General features: G+C 44.1%; 1 protein-coding gene across 1 annotated transcript in view; it reads right to left on the reverse strand.

The window, feature by feature from the left end:
• The window catches only part of LOC126260394 (protein tincar), a 43,110-nt gene extending 29,514 nt beyond the window's left edge, over window positions 1–13,596 (reverse strand). Inside the window, exons 1-2 of the mRNA XM_049957722.1 lie at window positions 13,242–13,596; window positions 615–1,072 (exon numbers count right to left, since the gene is read on the reverse strand). Of these exons, the coding sequence (XP_049813679.1) occupies window positions 615–1,072; window positions 13,242–13,596 (813 nt within the window). The remainder of the gene's footprint in view (window positions 1–614; window positions 1,073–13,241) is intronic.
• Between the last annotated feature and the right edge of the window lie 4,045 nt (window positions 13,597–17,641).

Consider the following 17,641-nt stretch of genomic DNA (forward strand, 5'->3'; position numbering starts at 1 on the left):
TGTGTTTGTCTGTGACTCAATGGGTCTTCTTTATTGTGAGTAGCAATCTATCCTATTCCTAATATTGCCACAACATAGAAGATGTATGGGACAAATGTTCACAGTGTAATAGTGATGGTTCTGTTTGGTACTTGTTTGCCAGAGTCCTCTTGTTACCAGAACTTTCTGTCAAACATCTTAGTGCTATATGAAACCAAAATTTCCTGTTTAGCATCATGTGTGACATCACACCATTACAGATCTGCAATGAAAATTATAAGGTCCTGTCCATCAGGAACGGATATATTGCAAAACTATATAGAGACATAATACCCAAGACTTACATTTTCCCAACGCTTACCACAATTAAAATTGTTAATTCTCATGATTGCACACATGGATGCGCTAGTGCTTATAAAAAATGTGGAAGTTCCTCTCCAGATAAGCTTAGCAACAGAATCATTGATAATAATGAGCAATAATGATCTGCTGAATCAAATATTTGACTATATGTTTTGCAGTTTTCTTTACTGAGGTTTTGCACTCCGAAAATATAGTATGGCAATTTGGCACTCTGCACAAGACTGCAGCCACTTCCACAAATTAGTGAGTACGAAACAGTAGGATATTCTCACCTTGTAGAGAACGCAGACACCAGCATAGGCGAGCAGGCTCTGCACTCCATTAGCAAGTAATTGCAGTGAGAAGAGTGCTCCAAATGCCTTGTTGGTGTGCCAGAAGACAGCTGGGTATCGGACGGCGTAGACGAGTAAAGCGGCAGCATAATTGGCGAACTCTGCGGACACTGGCCCGATGGTCAGTGCGGGTTCACGTAGCTGGTCTCCAGAGATAGCGAGCCTTGCAGCAGGTGGTACACTTGTGGTCATGTTGGTGGCAGTTAGTGGTTGTGGAGTGGGAAGTGCACCACCAGTTGCTGGTGCACTGCTGTTGCCATCCGAGACGGGTCCCACTGTCAGACCACCTTCCACTACAGACAGTGGTGTTGTTGCTGGAGTTGTGCTCAGAAAACTCAGAACAACCAACCTGTCACGGTTGCCAACGACAAAGTCGAGGTCGGTGTGCCATATTGCCTCTGAAAGATGTGATGGTTCTTGTTAAAATAATGAAAGATTAGATCAGGTGAGGCACTTTGTTTATTCTATAGCTACATCATGAAAAGAGCTTTGTTGATGTGGAACATGTAGAATAAAATAACCTATGGAGTACATATTTTACAAAAGAACTGTTATGTTTACATTTAATCTTCATGCCAAAAATTCTAAGAGAAGCAGTTCTACCTCTTTACCATGAACTCATGATGAGAGAATTGTTGCTTTTAAAAGATACTCACATGACTAACGTCAATTGAAGATCTCAATTCTGCACAGCCAATCAGAGGTGAATTCTGACTCTTGTTGCAAACTCCTTAACAGGTATTTCTAATACTGAAATATTTTGCTCTGCTTCTAATGTTTGCAATTTTTTGTAATATGTTTACAAATGGGCAAAAATTTCTTCCCTACTATAGGAGATGCCTCTAAATATTCTACATATATTCTGGCACAAAGGTGGTTGGATGTAGTGTGTTAATAAATTATGAGACAAAATTGCTGGTCAGGACTTAACTTTGGGAGGCAATAATCAGACATAAAACTAGTAGTGATGACATAATCCAAACTTTCAGATCAATAAGTTCCTCCCTCTGGGAGCAGAGAGAGATATGCTGGGGAAAGGCAAGAAGAAAGGGCAGGATACTCAGACTCTAGGATAAGAGATAACCATCTGTAGTGAAGACAAGGTTACAGGAGTCTAGTTCCAGCAGAAGTGGGACGCTGAGCTACTGAAGGCATTGATACATGTGTTTGTTGTCACAAATCATGTTTCTAAACTGTAGTGACAATTTTAGCAGACGGATTAAAATAGCTGCTCATCATATTTTCAACTGGTACATTCCGTGCAATTTGGTAGCTACTGCTGGCTTTTCTCTCTTTGAGAACGGGAAGCTGCCAACTCATTATTTACAAATGCAATAAAAAAAGTATCAATATGCTCCCCAAATGGTGTTATTCTGTTAATCCACTGATGTATATCACTAGTCCGTGGCTCTACCCTTTAAGTGCTACTCCTGTGAATATAAGGGTCCTCTGTACAAAAACACACTATAATATTGAAATATTTCTTCTTCCAAGTAACCCTGTGGTAGTTTGTTGGGGGGCGGCTAGACTTGGGGGTATGGAGTATTTTTAATATGAATAGTGACTTGTAAGCAGCCATAAAACAGTTTCAGTTCTGACCCTGTCACAAACCTGGATAAATAATTTTGTTGAAAGATAAACACCTCACTACACTACATTTTTTCCCCTGAGAGCTAGTGGGGATGGGGGGGGGGGGGGGGGGTTCTTGGTCCATATTAAACTCAGTAAGAGGGAAGAGGGAAGACAGGCCTGTAATCCATTGTAGTGTTAATATTCAGAAATGGATTTCTAAGGCTAGTGTGAGAAGTATTGAAAGAGTTTTGTAAGTTTTCAAGCACACATATATTGAGCTGTCATGCTTCTCAATGCATTTGAAGGCCCAAATTAAATTGTGCCCAATTTGTGGATAAAAATTCGACAGCAAAATGACTAAAAATATTTCCATTAACACTTCTTTATTTTGAAATAAAGAGTTTGTGATTAGAGATAGCAGCCTTTGAAAAATAAAATACTCATATCTAAAAGGAAACTAACTCTAGATTGGTTAATCAACATTCTCTATAAAACTTCTGAAGAGGACATCGACAAGAGGATTGCTTACGAAACACTCATGCCATCCATCATAGGATATTGCTCAAATGTATCGCCGGCCACGGTGGCCGTGCAGTTCTAGGCGCTACAGTCGCAGGATCGAATCCTGCCTCGGGCATGGATGTGTGTGATGTCCTTAGGTTAGTTAGATTTATGTAGTTCTTAAAGTTCTAGGGGGCTGATGACCTAAGATGTTAAGTCCCATAGTGCTCAGAGCCATTTGAATCAAGTGTATCAACTGGTACTAAATATTACTAACAGAGGATATTGAATGTATACAAAGAAGGGCAACATGAATAGTGACGGATTTGTTTGACTTGTGGAAGAGTGTCGCCAAAATGCAGAGAAACATGAACTAGTAGATGCTTGACTGGAGATGCCAGTTATTCATCAAAAGTCTAATTATTAAGTTTCAAGGACAACTATGAAATGAAGAATATAGAGACCTTCCTCTGTGTGTCACTCCGATAGAGGCTGCAAAGAGATTAGATGAATTACTGCACACACAGAGTAATTTAAGCAGTTATTCTTCGCACAGTCCAAAACAGATGACTAAAATTGGAAAGTAGGATTGTGTATGGCAGGCATTCAGCGAAAAATCGATGGCTGGCATTTGGTTGGAATTGGGAATTAGTCATGTGATGTCCCTCATTCGCTATTTTTGAGCCATCATATTGGATTCACTGCATTTAGTTGTTTTTGTATTATAACTTGCATTTTATAACAGTATGCCGTTTCAAGGTAGATCTTGTAAGATTTATGGCAAACACTTGACTCTAGCTACAATTTGTTATAATTAAATGTCAGGTAATGACATACTGGCTGTAAAAATCCTTAGGAGATTTTAAGATGAATAGCAATAATGCTCAAAATTGTATGCAATTCATTGTGATTTCCGACGGTGTGGTTAGGCAGGAATCTGAGAGCACAGTTCAATTTGTTACATATGAAACAAGCAGCAATCATATTTCTAGACTTGCTTGTCACAAAAATTTGGCATCAATGAAATCCTTACCAATGCTTTCATGAATTTGGGGGCTAAGACAAAGCTCTAGACAATAACTTAACGAACTGAACATGGTTCAAGGTACAACTTGGCACTTTTCACATAAAGAAATAAAATTCAAATACTGATTGCATGCTTTTACTTGGCCCCTGAGCGGAGGATGCTGGGGGTGGAAGCTAGAGATCAGTTTGTAGTGCATTGGCTGCTAACACAACCCGCACCTCCGTCTTCCACAGCAGATACCTTACAGCACATAAAACAACTGAATGTGTAATCGGTTAATGCATTGCTGAGGTGACACAAAAGTTGACGATGAGTCGCTACAAGGACTATCTCATTTTTTCCGTAAATAGTACTAACAATCTCTATGTACAACATCACATACGGATCAAAATTAATTTACAACGGCTGTTTATTGTTACAGTGCACAATACTGTCATGTAGTTCATGTTGGCATGGACAGTGAACATTCCAGGGCGGCACGAAGTCAGCTAACTTCAGCCAATCACAGGGGGCCTAGTAAAAGTGTGGAATTAGTATATCAGTGGGTTTGAGGACGGGACGTCTTAAGTTTGTAGAAGTAGTACTTAACCTGCAGAGCCACAGTGTAATGACAAAATACAGAGCATTAACAAAATAACACCACTGACATAGGGTATAAGCGGCTATAGTGGCCACTGGCCATGGCGTACAAAGTAGCCACTTGCTTTTATTCCCTTAGAGAGTGACGCAGCCTAGTGGAGAACACTTAAAACTATTCAAAGAGACTTCTTTGGTATTGCCAGCGAGTCTCATGGAGATAGACGGTCGCACTCGTCTGCAGTGACATATTTTGTGTTTTCTATACGTCTGATGAAAAGTAATTGACCGATTCAATTGTGTATATTTACAATGTATGTACTGCAGCATTTAATTGCTGTAGTGCTGGTAAAACATATTTTAACCTTGGGAACTAATTATTTATGTATTTGGTAGTTACGTATTGTCGTATTCAGACAACAATCAGCGTAATTTCGTCCTGTCGGGCGAAGTGGCCAGTCGTCTGGCAGGCAAAGCGGCGAAGTGGCTACTTCGTCCGAATATACTCTAAATAACTTGCTTAAGCTATCTATTTTAAAACAACCGATTGATAATAAGAAAATAGTCTGTCTGAAAATACGTAGGTGTACCAAAGCATTAATATATTAACCGATTTTTGAGTACGTATATTCTATTATTACACGGATGTGCTAATAAGGGAACCTCCCCATCGCACCCCCCTCAGATTTAGATATAAGTTGGCACACTGGATAGGCCTTGAAAAACTGAACACAGATCAATCGAGAAAACAGGAAGAAGTTGTGTGGAACTATGAAAAAATAAGCGAAATATACAAACTGAGTAGTCCATGCGTATGATAGGCAACATCAAGGCTAACGTGAGATCAGGAGCTCCGTGGTCCTGTGGTTAGCGTTAGCAGCCAATTCTTACCTTCATTGAAAATTTTAATTTCTTCATTTTCGCAAAGTTATGATCTGTCCGTTCGTTCATTAACGTCTCTGTTCACTGTAATAAGTTTAGTGTCTGTGTTTTGCGACCGCACCGGTAAACCGTGAGATTAGGAGACGAAAGGACGTGCCTCTCCAATGGGAACCGAAAACATTTGATCGCAAGGTCATAGGTCAACCGATTCCTCCACAGGAAAACGCGTCTGATATATTCTATACGACACTGGTGACGGCATGTGCGTCACATGACAGGAACATGTTGTCGACCCACCTAACTTGTACACTTGGCGAATGGGTAAAAAGATTCTTCTACCTTACCCGACTTCGGTTTTCTTGTGGATGTGATAATCACTCCCAAAAGAGTGATGAAAACATAAGAGTTTGTCACATAAACTGAAAAAAAAATTAAATTTTTGAATGGAGGGAAGACTTGCACCAAGGACCTCTCGCTTCGCAGTTGCTCACGCTAACCACGGAACCACGGCGCTCCTGAGCTTACATCAGCCTTGATGTTGCCTATCTTGGACATGGACTACTCAGTTTGTATATTTTGCTTATTTTTTCGTAGTTCCACACAACTTCTTCCTGTTTTCTCGATTGATCTGTGTTCAGTTTTTCAAGGCCTATCCACTGTGCCAACTTATAACTAAATCTGAGGGGGGTGCGATGGGGAGGTTCCCTTGTAAGATGCCGTCAAATTATTTGATAAAATCACTGCAACAGTCGTGGGATTCCCAGGCTATGCAAAAGGCACTGGAAGCTGTAAGAAATTAAAAGATGTCCTTTGCAGCAGCAGCCAAACAGTTCAATGTTCCAAGAAACACACTTAAACAGAGATTCCAGAAGAAAAACCGTGATGCTATTGAAAATACGAAGATTCTTGGAAACTTTAGATGTGTTTTCAACGAAAAGCAAGAAGAAGAACTTGTTTTTTGACATGGGACGAAGATATTATTGCATATCAGTAACTGGGATTTCAACTTGTTGAGGGGAATTATCGACTACACCCATTTAATAAAGAAAAAAAGATGGCAGGCAAGGATTGGATGGCACAGTTTCGGAAAAGACATCCAAACATAAGCCTTAAGAAACCAGAATCCACTTCAATGGCCAGGGCGCAGGGCTTTAATAAACCTAATGTGCAAAGATTTTTCAACGTTCTCCAGGAAGTGCAAGAAAAAAACTTTTATCCCGCTCATAGAATCTACAATGTTGACTAAACTGGTCTAACGACAGTTCAGTCTAGAAATTTCCAAGTTTTCTCTTGTAAAGGCAGACGCCAAGTTGGTGCTATTACGTCAGCAGAAAAAGGTTTTCTTTCAACAGTAGCCATATTCATGTCTGCAAGAGGGGCATTTATTCCACCCTTTGTTATATTTACCAGACAAAGAATGAAAGTTGAACTTCAAGATGGTGCTCCTCCAGGAACCGCATTTACGTGCCATTACAATGGATGAATATTTTCATGAAATGGTTTGATCATTTCTTGAATTACACAAAACCTACGGCTGACGATCCAGTCTTACTCATTCTGGATGGACACACCACCCACACAAAAAATATAGACTTCACAGAAAAAGTCAGAGAAAATCACACAACCGTAGTGCGTTTGTCACCACATTGTAGCCACAAACTACAACCTCTAGATGTATCATTTATGGAACCTTTCAAAACATTCTATGCCAGAGCTTGTGAAAAGTTTCTTCGAAACAACCCAGGAAGGGTAATAACACAATTCCAAATCAGTAAGCTTCTTGGAGAGGCATTTCTGCTGGCAGCAGTACCATCTACAGCGATTAATGGATTTCGTAAATGCGCGATTGTCCCTTTGACTCGTCTATATTTTCAGATGCAGATTTCGTTGCTGCAGAGGTGTGCATATCGGACATAGGCATGATCTGTGGAGAAAACTTAAACGATAATAGAAGGGACACAGTAAATGAGACAAACAATGGAACTGAAGGTGTTAAAGACGTAGTTAATATGTCTATGCAAATTGAAGAAGATGAATTTGATGTTGTAGCAGCAAATAGTGAAGAAGCAGTTGATAGTCCTACTACTGGAAATGAAGCCGGTGCAGGAAGGAGAAGTGAGTGGCAATAACAATAATGAGGGCACTTTCATGGCTGACGCAAGTGAGAAGGTAACACAGTCATCTTTTGCAGTACGCAAAAAAAAAAAAAAAAAAAAAAAAAAAATTACAGGCCTACCTTTACCAAAATTAAAATCAGGCGAGCAGCAACAACAAAGAAAGTAGGGGCAAAGAAGAGATCAGGCAACGATAATAACCTCTAGCCCTTACAAATCCAAGCTGTTAGAAGATAAGGCGAAGAAGAAAAAGCAGATCAAGAAAAGAAGAACAAACCCCGTAGTAAAAGAAATGACTAACACGTCCAAACCAGCTGTTGAAATAAAAAGGCCTAGTAACAAAGTAAAAGTGCAAATAGGAAAGCTAGGAGTAAAGTGCAAAAAGCAGCTTTTTGGAGAATACAGTGAAGAAGAATACAGCAAGGAAGATAAGGACACTGAATGTTTCAGTTGTAATGAGGCTTAATCTAAAGACACACTGATTGCAAGCTGTGGGCCCATGGTTCAAAAGAGGTTCAAATGGCTCTGAGCACTGTGGGACTTAACTTCTGAGGTCATCAGTCCCCTAGAACTTAGAACTACTTAAACCTAACTAACCTAAGGACATCACACACATCCATGCCCGAGACAGGATTCGAACCTGCGACCGTAGCTGTCGTGCGGTTCCAGACTGCAGCGCCTAGAACCGCTCGGCCACTCCGGCCGGCTGTGGGCTCATGAAGAATGTGCTGGACATGGTGAAGATGACGACATGTTCGTGTGTGAATATTGTAGAGATAAGTGACTTATGACCCTAATTTGACTTTGATCTCACGACAAATGATGCACTGCAACTTGGAAAGTAAAACTATTAACGTTTTGTATAATCTGGTAAATTGTTAATAAGTTTGATTATTTTTTCTCAAGTTTAAATAAATTTCATTCTGTAAATGTGTAGGCTACGTTCTTCATTTCGCAATTCCTTTCTATTCACTGTGTCCTAAACTTGTTCTTTGAGTCTTCTTTACCTTTTATCCATCTGTGGCCACTTTGCCCTACCTACTGGGCAAAGTGGCTATTTTGCAGACATTCGTTTAAGCGCAATTCTCTACTACAGAACACGGTATTGAGTCTATAATGAAATTTTCACCCTACAGCGGAGTGTGCGCTGATATGAAACTTCCTGGCAGATTAAAACTGCATGCCGGACCGAGACTCGAAATCGGGACCTTTGCCTTTCGCGGGCAAGTGCTCTACCAACTGAACTACCCAAACACGACTCACGCCCCGTCCTGACAGCTTTACTTCCGCCAGTACCTCGTCTCCTACCTTCCAAACTTTACAGAAGCTCTCCTGCGAGCCTTGCAGAACTAGCACTCCTGAAAGAAAGGATATTGCGGAGACATGGCTTAGCCCTTAGCCACAGCCTGGGGGATGTTTCCAGAATGAGATTTGCACTCTGCAGCGGAGTGTGCGCTGATATGAAACTTCGTGGCAGATTAAAACTGTTTCAGGAGTGCTAGTTCTGCAAGGTTCGCAGGAGAGCTTCTGTAAAGTTTGGAAGGTAGGAGACGAGGTATTGGCGGAAGTACAGCTGTGAAGATGGGGCGTGAGTCGTGCAAGGATAGCTCAGTTGGTAGAGCACTTGCCCGCGAAAGGCAAAGGTCCCGAGTTCGAGTCTCGGTCCGGCACACAGTTTTAATCTGCCAGGAAGTTCATATCAGCACACACTCCGCTGCAGAGTGAAAATCTCATTCTGGAATCTGATAGAAGTCTCTATGGTCACACTACCATGATCGTTTGCGAGTCCCATTTCTGCTGTTTAGCTCGGGAGAAGCCAACTGAAGGCAATGGCACACTGAAGATTTATCACAAACACCTGACTCTCTTTTTAAGATTTGTTATAATTAAAAATCAGTTATTGATATATCAGTGTTAAAAAGACTTTAGATGCAGATTGTAGACATACACACAGTCGGCAGTCGCGACGTATTCCGAAATAAACAGCAAATATTTGTTACAAGGAAGAACAGAAATACCTAACGGTAAAGCGACTGCTTGCGATAAGTGGGAAATCTGGATTCGAGCCCCAGTCCGGCACAAATTTTCATTGTCGCCATTCCATTATACTGCTGATGGTTGTCCATATTCGCAATTGTGAATACGTTTCATTCTCAGAAATTTCATTTTTAAATTAAGGCCTATGTTTGGTACTAGTCTCGTTCTTCCAGCGTCTCACTCGCAACAATGTAATCTTTCGGTTTTTAATCAGACTGATGTCACAAAATCTATCAGAGTCTCATCTGAGAGAGGGCGCTACTATATGTAAATAAGATCAAATATTGCAGAACACACTTTTATTAAATTAATACGAAAGTCCGAGAATTTTTAACAAGTGCAAAGATGGGGGAAAAATTGTGGCACCTTGTTGGATACGAATACGAAACTGCCTCCTTCTACTTCTCATCTACATCAGTACACTGTACCGTACTTGCTTGAAGCTGCACTATAACTTGTATCTTAACAACGATCTGACGACTCTTTAAAACCCCCTCCAGTACACCTCCTGCAGTATGCCGATGACACCGTATTCATTGCCGTGGCTCCTACCCTCCAACGGCCCCAACGCCTTCTACAGAATCACCTTGACCTTTTTGCCGCATGGTGTAACCAGTGGCTCCTGAAAATCAATACTTCCAAGACCCAGGCAATCATCATAGGTCGTACCACTCGCTCCTTCCGGCTCCTGGATTTCTCCCTTACCATCTGCGCCCGTCCTGTCCACCTCTCCCCCACACTCACCTACCTTGGCCTCACCATTGACTTTCACCTCACCAGGATCCCTCATCTCCGCTCCATCCAATCCAAAGCCCAACTCCTCAAACTCCTCTCTGGCTGGACATGGGGGTTGCACCCCTCTACCATCCTCCACACCTACAAATCCTTAATCCATCCCATCCTCCGTTATGCCAGTCCCGCCTGGATATCCGCCCCCCCCCCCCCCACCAAAATCTATAAGTCCCTCCAGATCCTCGAGCAGCATGCACTCCGCCACACTTTCCATATACGCCTCCCGTCCCCCACGGGGATCCTCTATGACATCATTCCTTTCCCCCATCTGCTCCTATTCCTCGAACATACCTGCATACTCTACACCTCCCGCCGCCTTGATCCCCCTCACCCCCTGGTTTCCCCTCTCCTCTCCAATCCCCGCCCTCTGCTAAGCCTTTACTGTTGTGTCCCCCCTACCCTCCATTTCTACAGCCTTCATTCATCTCCTTCCCCAAGGTGGCTTCCATCAACTCCCCCTCCCACATGGTGTCCTCTCTCTCTCCATTTATCCCTCCTATCAACCTTGATCCTCACCCCCCATCCTTTCCTGTCCTTTCCCTGGGCTCCCTCTGCTCCCCCTTCCATCCTGTTTTCTCACCACTTAACCTCTCCTTGCCTCCCTTCTCCCCCCTCCACAAGTCCTTTTGCATTCCCCTCCTCTGCCTTTCTCCACTCCCAGTCGCGTCTGCCCAGCACCTGCCCCCCCTCATATGGGTCCTCGTCCTCCATCGGCTCCTTTCCCCCATCCCCCCCCCCACTTCGTTTTTTCATCTCCTTCCCCCCTTTCCTTTCCCGTCGTCTGTCCAGGTTCCCCCGCATCTGCCCTCGGCTGTGGTATATTATATCATATTAGTGAACATTTTTTAGTGCAGTGTTCAAGTGAACGTTCAGTGTTGTTCGTCTTTCCAAAGTGTTGCGAACAGATAGCATGCTGTTGCTGGGTGTCAATTTCATATCTCTTGCAAACAGAAACCAGACTTTCGCTGTGTTTTTTTAATTGTATGCCAATCCTTTTACCTGTCCGCTTCATATGTATTTTATTAGCATCATCAATCCTTTGTTTTATGTTTTAAGTTCCACGATTTTCAGCCCTTTTACCATTTAAGTCGCCGAATTTATCGCCTGTTTTTATTATTTATTATCTTCATCTTTTAAAACAAATTCTGTAGGCTGAAGAGCGACGTACTAAGCTGCTGTCAGCCCGCCCCCTTCGGGGGGAATCGAAACTCAATAAAGGAAAAAAAACTCTTTAAAACCGATATTAATTGATTTTGAATTGCAACAAATTTTAAAAAAGAGTGGTGTGTTTGTGATAAATCTTCAATGCGCCGTTACCTTGAATTTCCTCCTCCCGAAGTGAACAGCAGAAATGGGCACCCTGAACTCGCAAAGGATCACGGTAGTGTAACCGTAGAGACATCTATCGGATTGCTCGGTAGTTGTGCGTCCCCGTTCATGTTGGGCCTAGAGGCCTGTGTGTCGAAGCGGGTAGCGGATGTTTTGTTCATTCCCAGTAGGGAGGTCTGCTGTCGTATGTGCTGCCACTGTGCGTTGCCGGGTGAGACAGCACGCGGACATTCTTCGCGCTTCTTCGAGCCGACCGACGCTTTTGGATCCATATCAAGAGCTCAGATGGAAACCCAGTTCTAAGCAAAGAAGGGAAAGCAGAAAGGTGGAAGGAGTATATGGAGGGTCTATACAGGGGCGATGTTCTTGAGGACAATATTATCGAAATGGAAGAGGAGGACTATCAGTTTAATAAATCACAGCTGCAAAATACTAACGCGACTTCTTTAGAGACGAATGGAAAAACTGGTAGAAGCAGACCTCGGGGAAGATCAGTTTGGATTCCGTAGAAATATTGGAACACGTGAGGCAATACTCTCCTTATGACTTATCTTAGAAGAAAGATCAAGGAAAGGCAAACCTACGTTTCTAGCATTTGTAGTCTTAGACAAAGCTTTTGACAATATTGACTGGAATACTCTCTTTCAAATTCTGAAGGTGGCAGGGGTAAAATAGAGGGCGCGAAAGGCTATTTACAATTTGTACAGAAACCAGATGGCAGTTATAAGAGTCGAGGGACATGAAAGGGAAGCAGTGGTTGGGAAGGGAGTGATACAGGGTTGTAGCCTCTCCCCGATGCTATTCAATCTATATATTGAGCAAGCAGTAAAGGAAAGAAAAGAAAAGTTCGGTGTAGGTATTAAAATCCGTGGAGAAGAAATAAAAACTTTGAGGTTCGCCGATGACATTGTAATTCTGTCGGAGACAGCAAAGGACTTGGAAGAGCAGTTGAACGGAATGGACAGTGTCTTGAAAGGAGGGTATAAGATGAACATCAACAAAAGCAAAACGAGGAGAATGGCATGTAGTAGAATTAAGTCGGGTGATGCTGAGGGAATTAGATTAGGAAATGAGACACTTAAAGTAGTAAAGGAGTTTTGCTATTTGGGGAGCAGAATAACTGATGATGGTCGAAGAAGAGAGGATATGAAATGTAGACTGGCAATGGCAAGGAAAGCGTTTCTGAAGAAGAGAAATTTGTTAGCATCGAGTATTGATTTAAGTGTCAGGAAGTCGTTTCTGAAAGTATTTGTATGGAGTGTAGCCACGTATGGAAGTGAAACATGGACGATAAATAGTTTGGACAAGAAGAGAATAGAAGATTTCGCAATGTGGTGCTACAGAAGAATGCTGAAGATTAGATGGGTAGACCACATAACTAATGAGGAAGTATTGAATAGGATTGGGGAGAAGAGGAGCTTGTGGCACAACTTGACCAGAAGAAGGGATCGGTTGGTAGGACGTGTTCTGAGGCATCAATGAATCACCAATGTAGTACTGGAGGGCAGCGTGGAGGGTAAAAATCGTAGAGGGAGGCCAAGAGATGAATACACTAAGCAGATTCAGAAGGATGTAGGCTGCAGTAGGTACTGGGAGATGAAGAAGCTTGCACAGGATAGAGTAGCATGGAGAGCTGCATCAAACCAGTCTCAGCACTGAAGACCACAACAACAACAACAGGCGGGTGGCCCGCTTCCTTTGTGTGCGCGACGGACGGCGGATAAGAAGTGCGCTTACCCCTGGGCAGGAGCCCCTCGTGTAGGAGGCGGGCGTCGAGCAGCAGCGTCGGTAGCAGCAGGCAGAAGGCGGAGGCGAGGTGCAGGAAGGGCGCGGTGGGCCCGCCGTGCGCCCAGAGGCGCGGAGAGGACGCGGCGAGCGCGGGGTCGGGTCGCGCGCCCAGGTGCCGGCCCAACTTGGCGCCGTCGTTGGCCAGGTTGCCGACGCGGCAGCACGCGGCCGCCACCAGCAGCGGCAGCAGCAGCGCCGCCAGCGCGCACAGCGCCACCTGCGCCTGCACGTCCGCCGACCAGCCCAGCGCAGACGCCGCGCGCACGCTGCGCTGCGCCCCCTGCAAGCCGCAACATCTCCTCATACATTGCTTCGCTGCCGCGGGTGCAGTGGTTCCCAACGTGGCTGGAATAATTACACTACTGGCCAATAAAATTGCTACACCACGAAGATGACGTGCTACAGACGCAAAATCAACCGACAGGAAGAAGATGCTGTGACATGCAAATGATTAGCTTTTCAGAGCATTCACACAAGGTTGGCGCCGGTGGCGACACCTACAACGTGCTGACACGAGGAAAGTTTCCAACCGATTTCTCATACACAAACAGCAGTTGACCGGCGTTGCCTGGTGAAACGTTGTTGTAATGCCTCGTGTAAGGAGGAGAAATGCCTACAATCACGTTTCCGACTTTGATAAAGGTCGGATTGTAGCCTATCGCGATTGTGGTTTATCGTATCGCGACATTGCTGCTCGCGTTGGTCGAGATCCAATCAATGTTAGCAGAATATAGAATGGGTGGGTTCAGGAGGGTAATACGGAACGCCTTGCTGGATCCCAACGGCCTCGTATCACTTGGAGTCGAGATGACAGGCATCTTATCCGCATGGCTGTAACGGATCGTGCAGCCACGTCTCGATCCCTGAGTCAACAGATGGGGACGTTTGCAAGACAACAACCATCTGCACGAACAGTTCGACAACGTTTTCACCAGCATGGACTATCAGCTCGGAGACAGTGGCTGCGGTTACCCTTGACGCTGCATCACAGACAGGAGCGCCTGTAATGGTGTACACAACGACGAACCTGGGTGCACGAATGGCAAAACGTCATTTTTTCGGATGAATCCAGGTTCTGTTTACAGCATCATTATGGTCGCATCCGTGTATTGCGACATCGCGGTGAACGCACATTGGAAGCGTGTATTCGTCATCGCCATACTGGCGTTTCACCCGGCGTGATGGTATGAGGTGCCATTGGTTACACGTCTCGGTCACCTCTTGTTCGCATTGACGGCACTTTGAACAAACAATGGACGTTACATTTCAGATGTGTTACGACCTGTGGCTCTACCCTTCGTTCGATCCCTGCGAAACCCTACATTTCAGGAGGATAATGCAGGACCGAATGTTGCAGGTCCTGTACGGGAGTTTCTGGATACAGAAAATGTTCGACTGCTGCCCTGGCCAGCACATTCTCCAGATCTCTCACCATCTCAAAACATCTGGTCAATAGTGGCCGAGCAACTGGTCGTCACAGTACGCCAGTCACTACTGTTGATGAAATGCGGGATCGTGTTGAAGCTGCATGGGCAGCTGTACCTGTACACGCCATGCAAGCTCTGTTTGACTCAATGCCCAGGCGTATTAAGGCCGTGAGGTGGTTGTTCTGGGTACTGATTTCTCAGGATCTAGCCGGCCGTTGTGGCCGAGCGGTTCTAGGCGCTTCAGTCCGGAACCGCGCTGCTGCTACGGTCGCAGGTTCGAATCCTGCCTCGGGGATGGCTGTTTGTGATGTTCTTAGGTTAGTTAGGTTTAAGTAGTTCTAAGTTCTAGGGGACTTATGACCTCAGATGTTAAGTCCCATAGTGCTCAGAGCCATTTCCATTTTCTCAGGATCTATGCACCCAAATTGCGTGAAAATGTAATCACATGTCAGTACTAGTATAAAATATTTGTCCAATGAATACCCATTTATCATCTGCATTTCTTCTTGGTGTACCAATTTTAATGGCCAGTAGTGTATTACGAGGTGCACCTAAAGGTGAAGCTGGTAGTCCCGAAATCGATTATATAATAAAGAAATTAAAAACGAGAGGCTAATTTATTTACAGCTGAAAATCGTCACACGCCAGCATTCGCACCATCCAGTACGATGGAAAGTCAAAATGATGATGAAAGTAACAATAAGTACCAGAAATTACATTAACGTTAAGCTTAACATAGAATCTGTGGGCCCCGTAGTGGAAGAAGTGAAGGGATTCTGGTATTTCGGAGGAAAAATAACGCGTGATGAATGAAGCAGTACGGTATAAGAAAGAGACTAGCACAGGCAAAAAGGGATTGTTCGCCGTAAAAAGCAGAATTGAACCGAACACAGGCCTTCATTTGAGGAAGAAATTACTGAGAATGTTTGTCTGCTGCGTAGTATCATATGGAAGTGATTCGTAGGGAAAAAAGGAGTCGTTGCATGTCAGATGTGGTGTTGAAAATAAGGCAGACTGATAACATAAGGAACCCGGAGGTTATTAACAGGATAAGCGAAGAAAGGAATGTGCGAGAAACGATAGCAGAAGAAGGGACAGGATAACAGATCACTTCCTGGTCAAATCTGTGTACTCCTCTTGTTGCTACTGGGTAGGTTGGAGCTAGTTTCTGATATCCATGGGAAGGAAACTTTGGACCTGCCTCCTCGAGAGAATGGGTCGGTCTTCCTTTAATCCGGCTACATGGACACTGGTCTAGGCTGACCACGCTATTTTCGAGGATGAGCGCTTTCCCCAGGATGGTCGGTTTTACCAGCACCTGTTTGGAAAAATTTTATTTCCTATTTATTGGCTTTCGGGATGCGCCGATTCACTTTTCTTCAATTTACTGGCTTTCGGGACGTGCCCATCCAGCCATCTCAATAGTGGAATATCAATTACGACAATACGAACGTAAGGACAACACAACACGCAGTCCCCGAACATAGAAAATCTCCGACGCAGCCAGGAAGCGAACTTGGGCACCTCCGCTTAGCGATTTGCCAGGTTAATCGCGCAGCTACCCAGGCGGACTTAGGAAAAACTTGGAAAGCCCTGATATGAAGCACGTCTTTGCTCGCTGCCATTAGTGGGAGCTGGGTTTGCCCAGTGGAGATGCTTGCACTTGCATTTGTTTGCCTAGGCTCACTGGCCGAATGGCCTGAACGTAAAATAATTCTGCGGATTGGTTTGTAGCTCGCGAAATCGACAAGTGGTCCGGCAGCCCTCGTAACATGCAGGAGGCAATTTTTGTACCCTCTGGGGCGGAGATGGTATTATGGAGTGTATTTCCGACGCATGTAGTGATTTGAAGTTATCAAGTTGTCCTCTCCGTGTGGAGAGTTTAGAAAGTGTGTTCAATAGCGCGGGCTTGGTAACCAGCTTAATATTTGCCTGTTTGCAAACGCGACTCTTGCAGTTTAGTAGGCGTACACGTGTAGCAGAGCGTGGAGTCGTTAGCTGTCTGGAGGTATTGTTCGCGAACGAGGTGGGCTTCGATAAGTCTATAGGAAGTCTCAAATTTCCTTGTTCCAGTAGTATATTTAAGTGTGGTGTTTTTGTGTGTGTCCTTCTCCTTTTTGAATTTCGACTTTTATCGTGTTTTGTTTGTAGAGGAGATTATCGTTGTGAAGGGGGGGGGGGGGCGGGGAGCGAGAGACCATTTGAAACGCCGTTTTCGCTGTTTGCATTGCTCGTTTCCCAATCCAGTGGTCGAATCCGACAGTCTTTTGATAGGCCGATGATCAGTGGTATCAGAGTAACGACGATATTAATCCTGTATCGCAAGTCAAGGCGAGGCTGGGGACCCTTATTTAGACTGATAGTATGTGTGTAGTAATGCATGGAATTAATATGGGTCCATTAGTAAACGTATCCGATCAAATCAGGGGAACATTGCGTCGTGTAATTTATCTCGTGCGCTGCTCATCGCTACATGTGTGTGTGTGTAATTGGGACTTCGCGCGGCGCAGCGGAAGCTCTGTGGACGAGACGGAAGGAATATTTCAATTGCACATGTTTTAAGACATGACAGAATAGCTCCTATTGTACTAGAGTAGGCATGACCAACCTCTGGCGATCCGTGGGCCTGTTTCACATGCTCACTTAAACTCGCGTACTGCCTCGTCACGTGACACGACAGCAGCAGTCCAACTACATAAAGTCAAAACTATAGCATCCGTGAAGTTAATTTGAGGGGTAACAAAATGATGTGAATGGAGCCCCTTTCCCGACACACCAAGCCCAGCCAACAAGTTATGTATCAAAATCCTGGCATCTGAGAGTACATGCATTTTATGTTCATCCAGAAAGTAGTTAAATTGATACCACCGGGAAGAAAGTCGAAAACTGTGAACTACACGTGTTGGACGCTGTGAACTCGAC

Source organism: Schistocerca nitens, chromosome 5 (genome assembly GCF_023898315.1).
Source record: "Schistocerca nitens isolate TAMUIC-IGC-003100 chromosome 5, iqSchNite1.1, whole genome shotgun sequence".
Classification (NCBI taxonomy): domain Eukaryota; kingdom Metazoa; phylum Arthropoda; class Insecta; order Orthoptera; family Acrididae; genus Schistocerca; species Schistocerca nitens.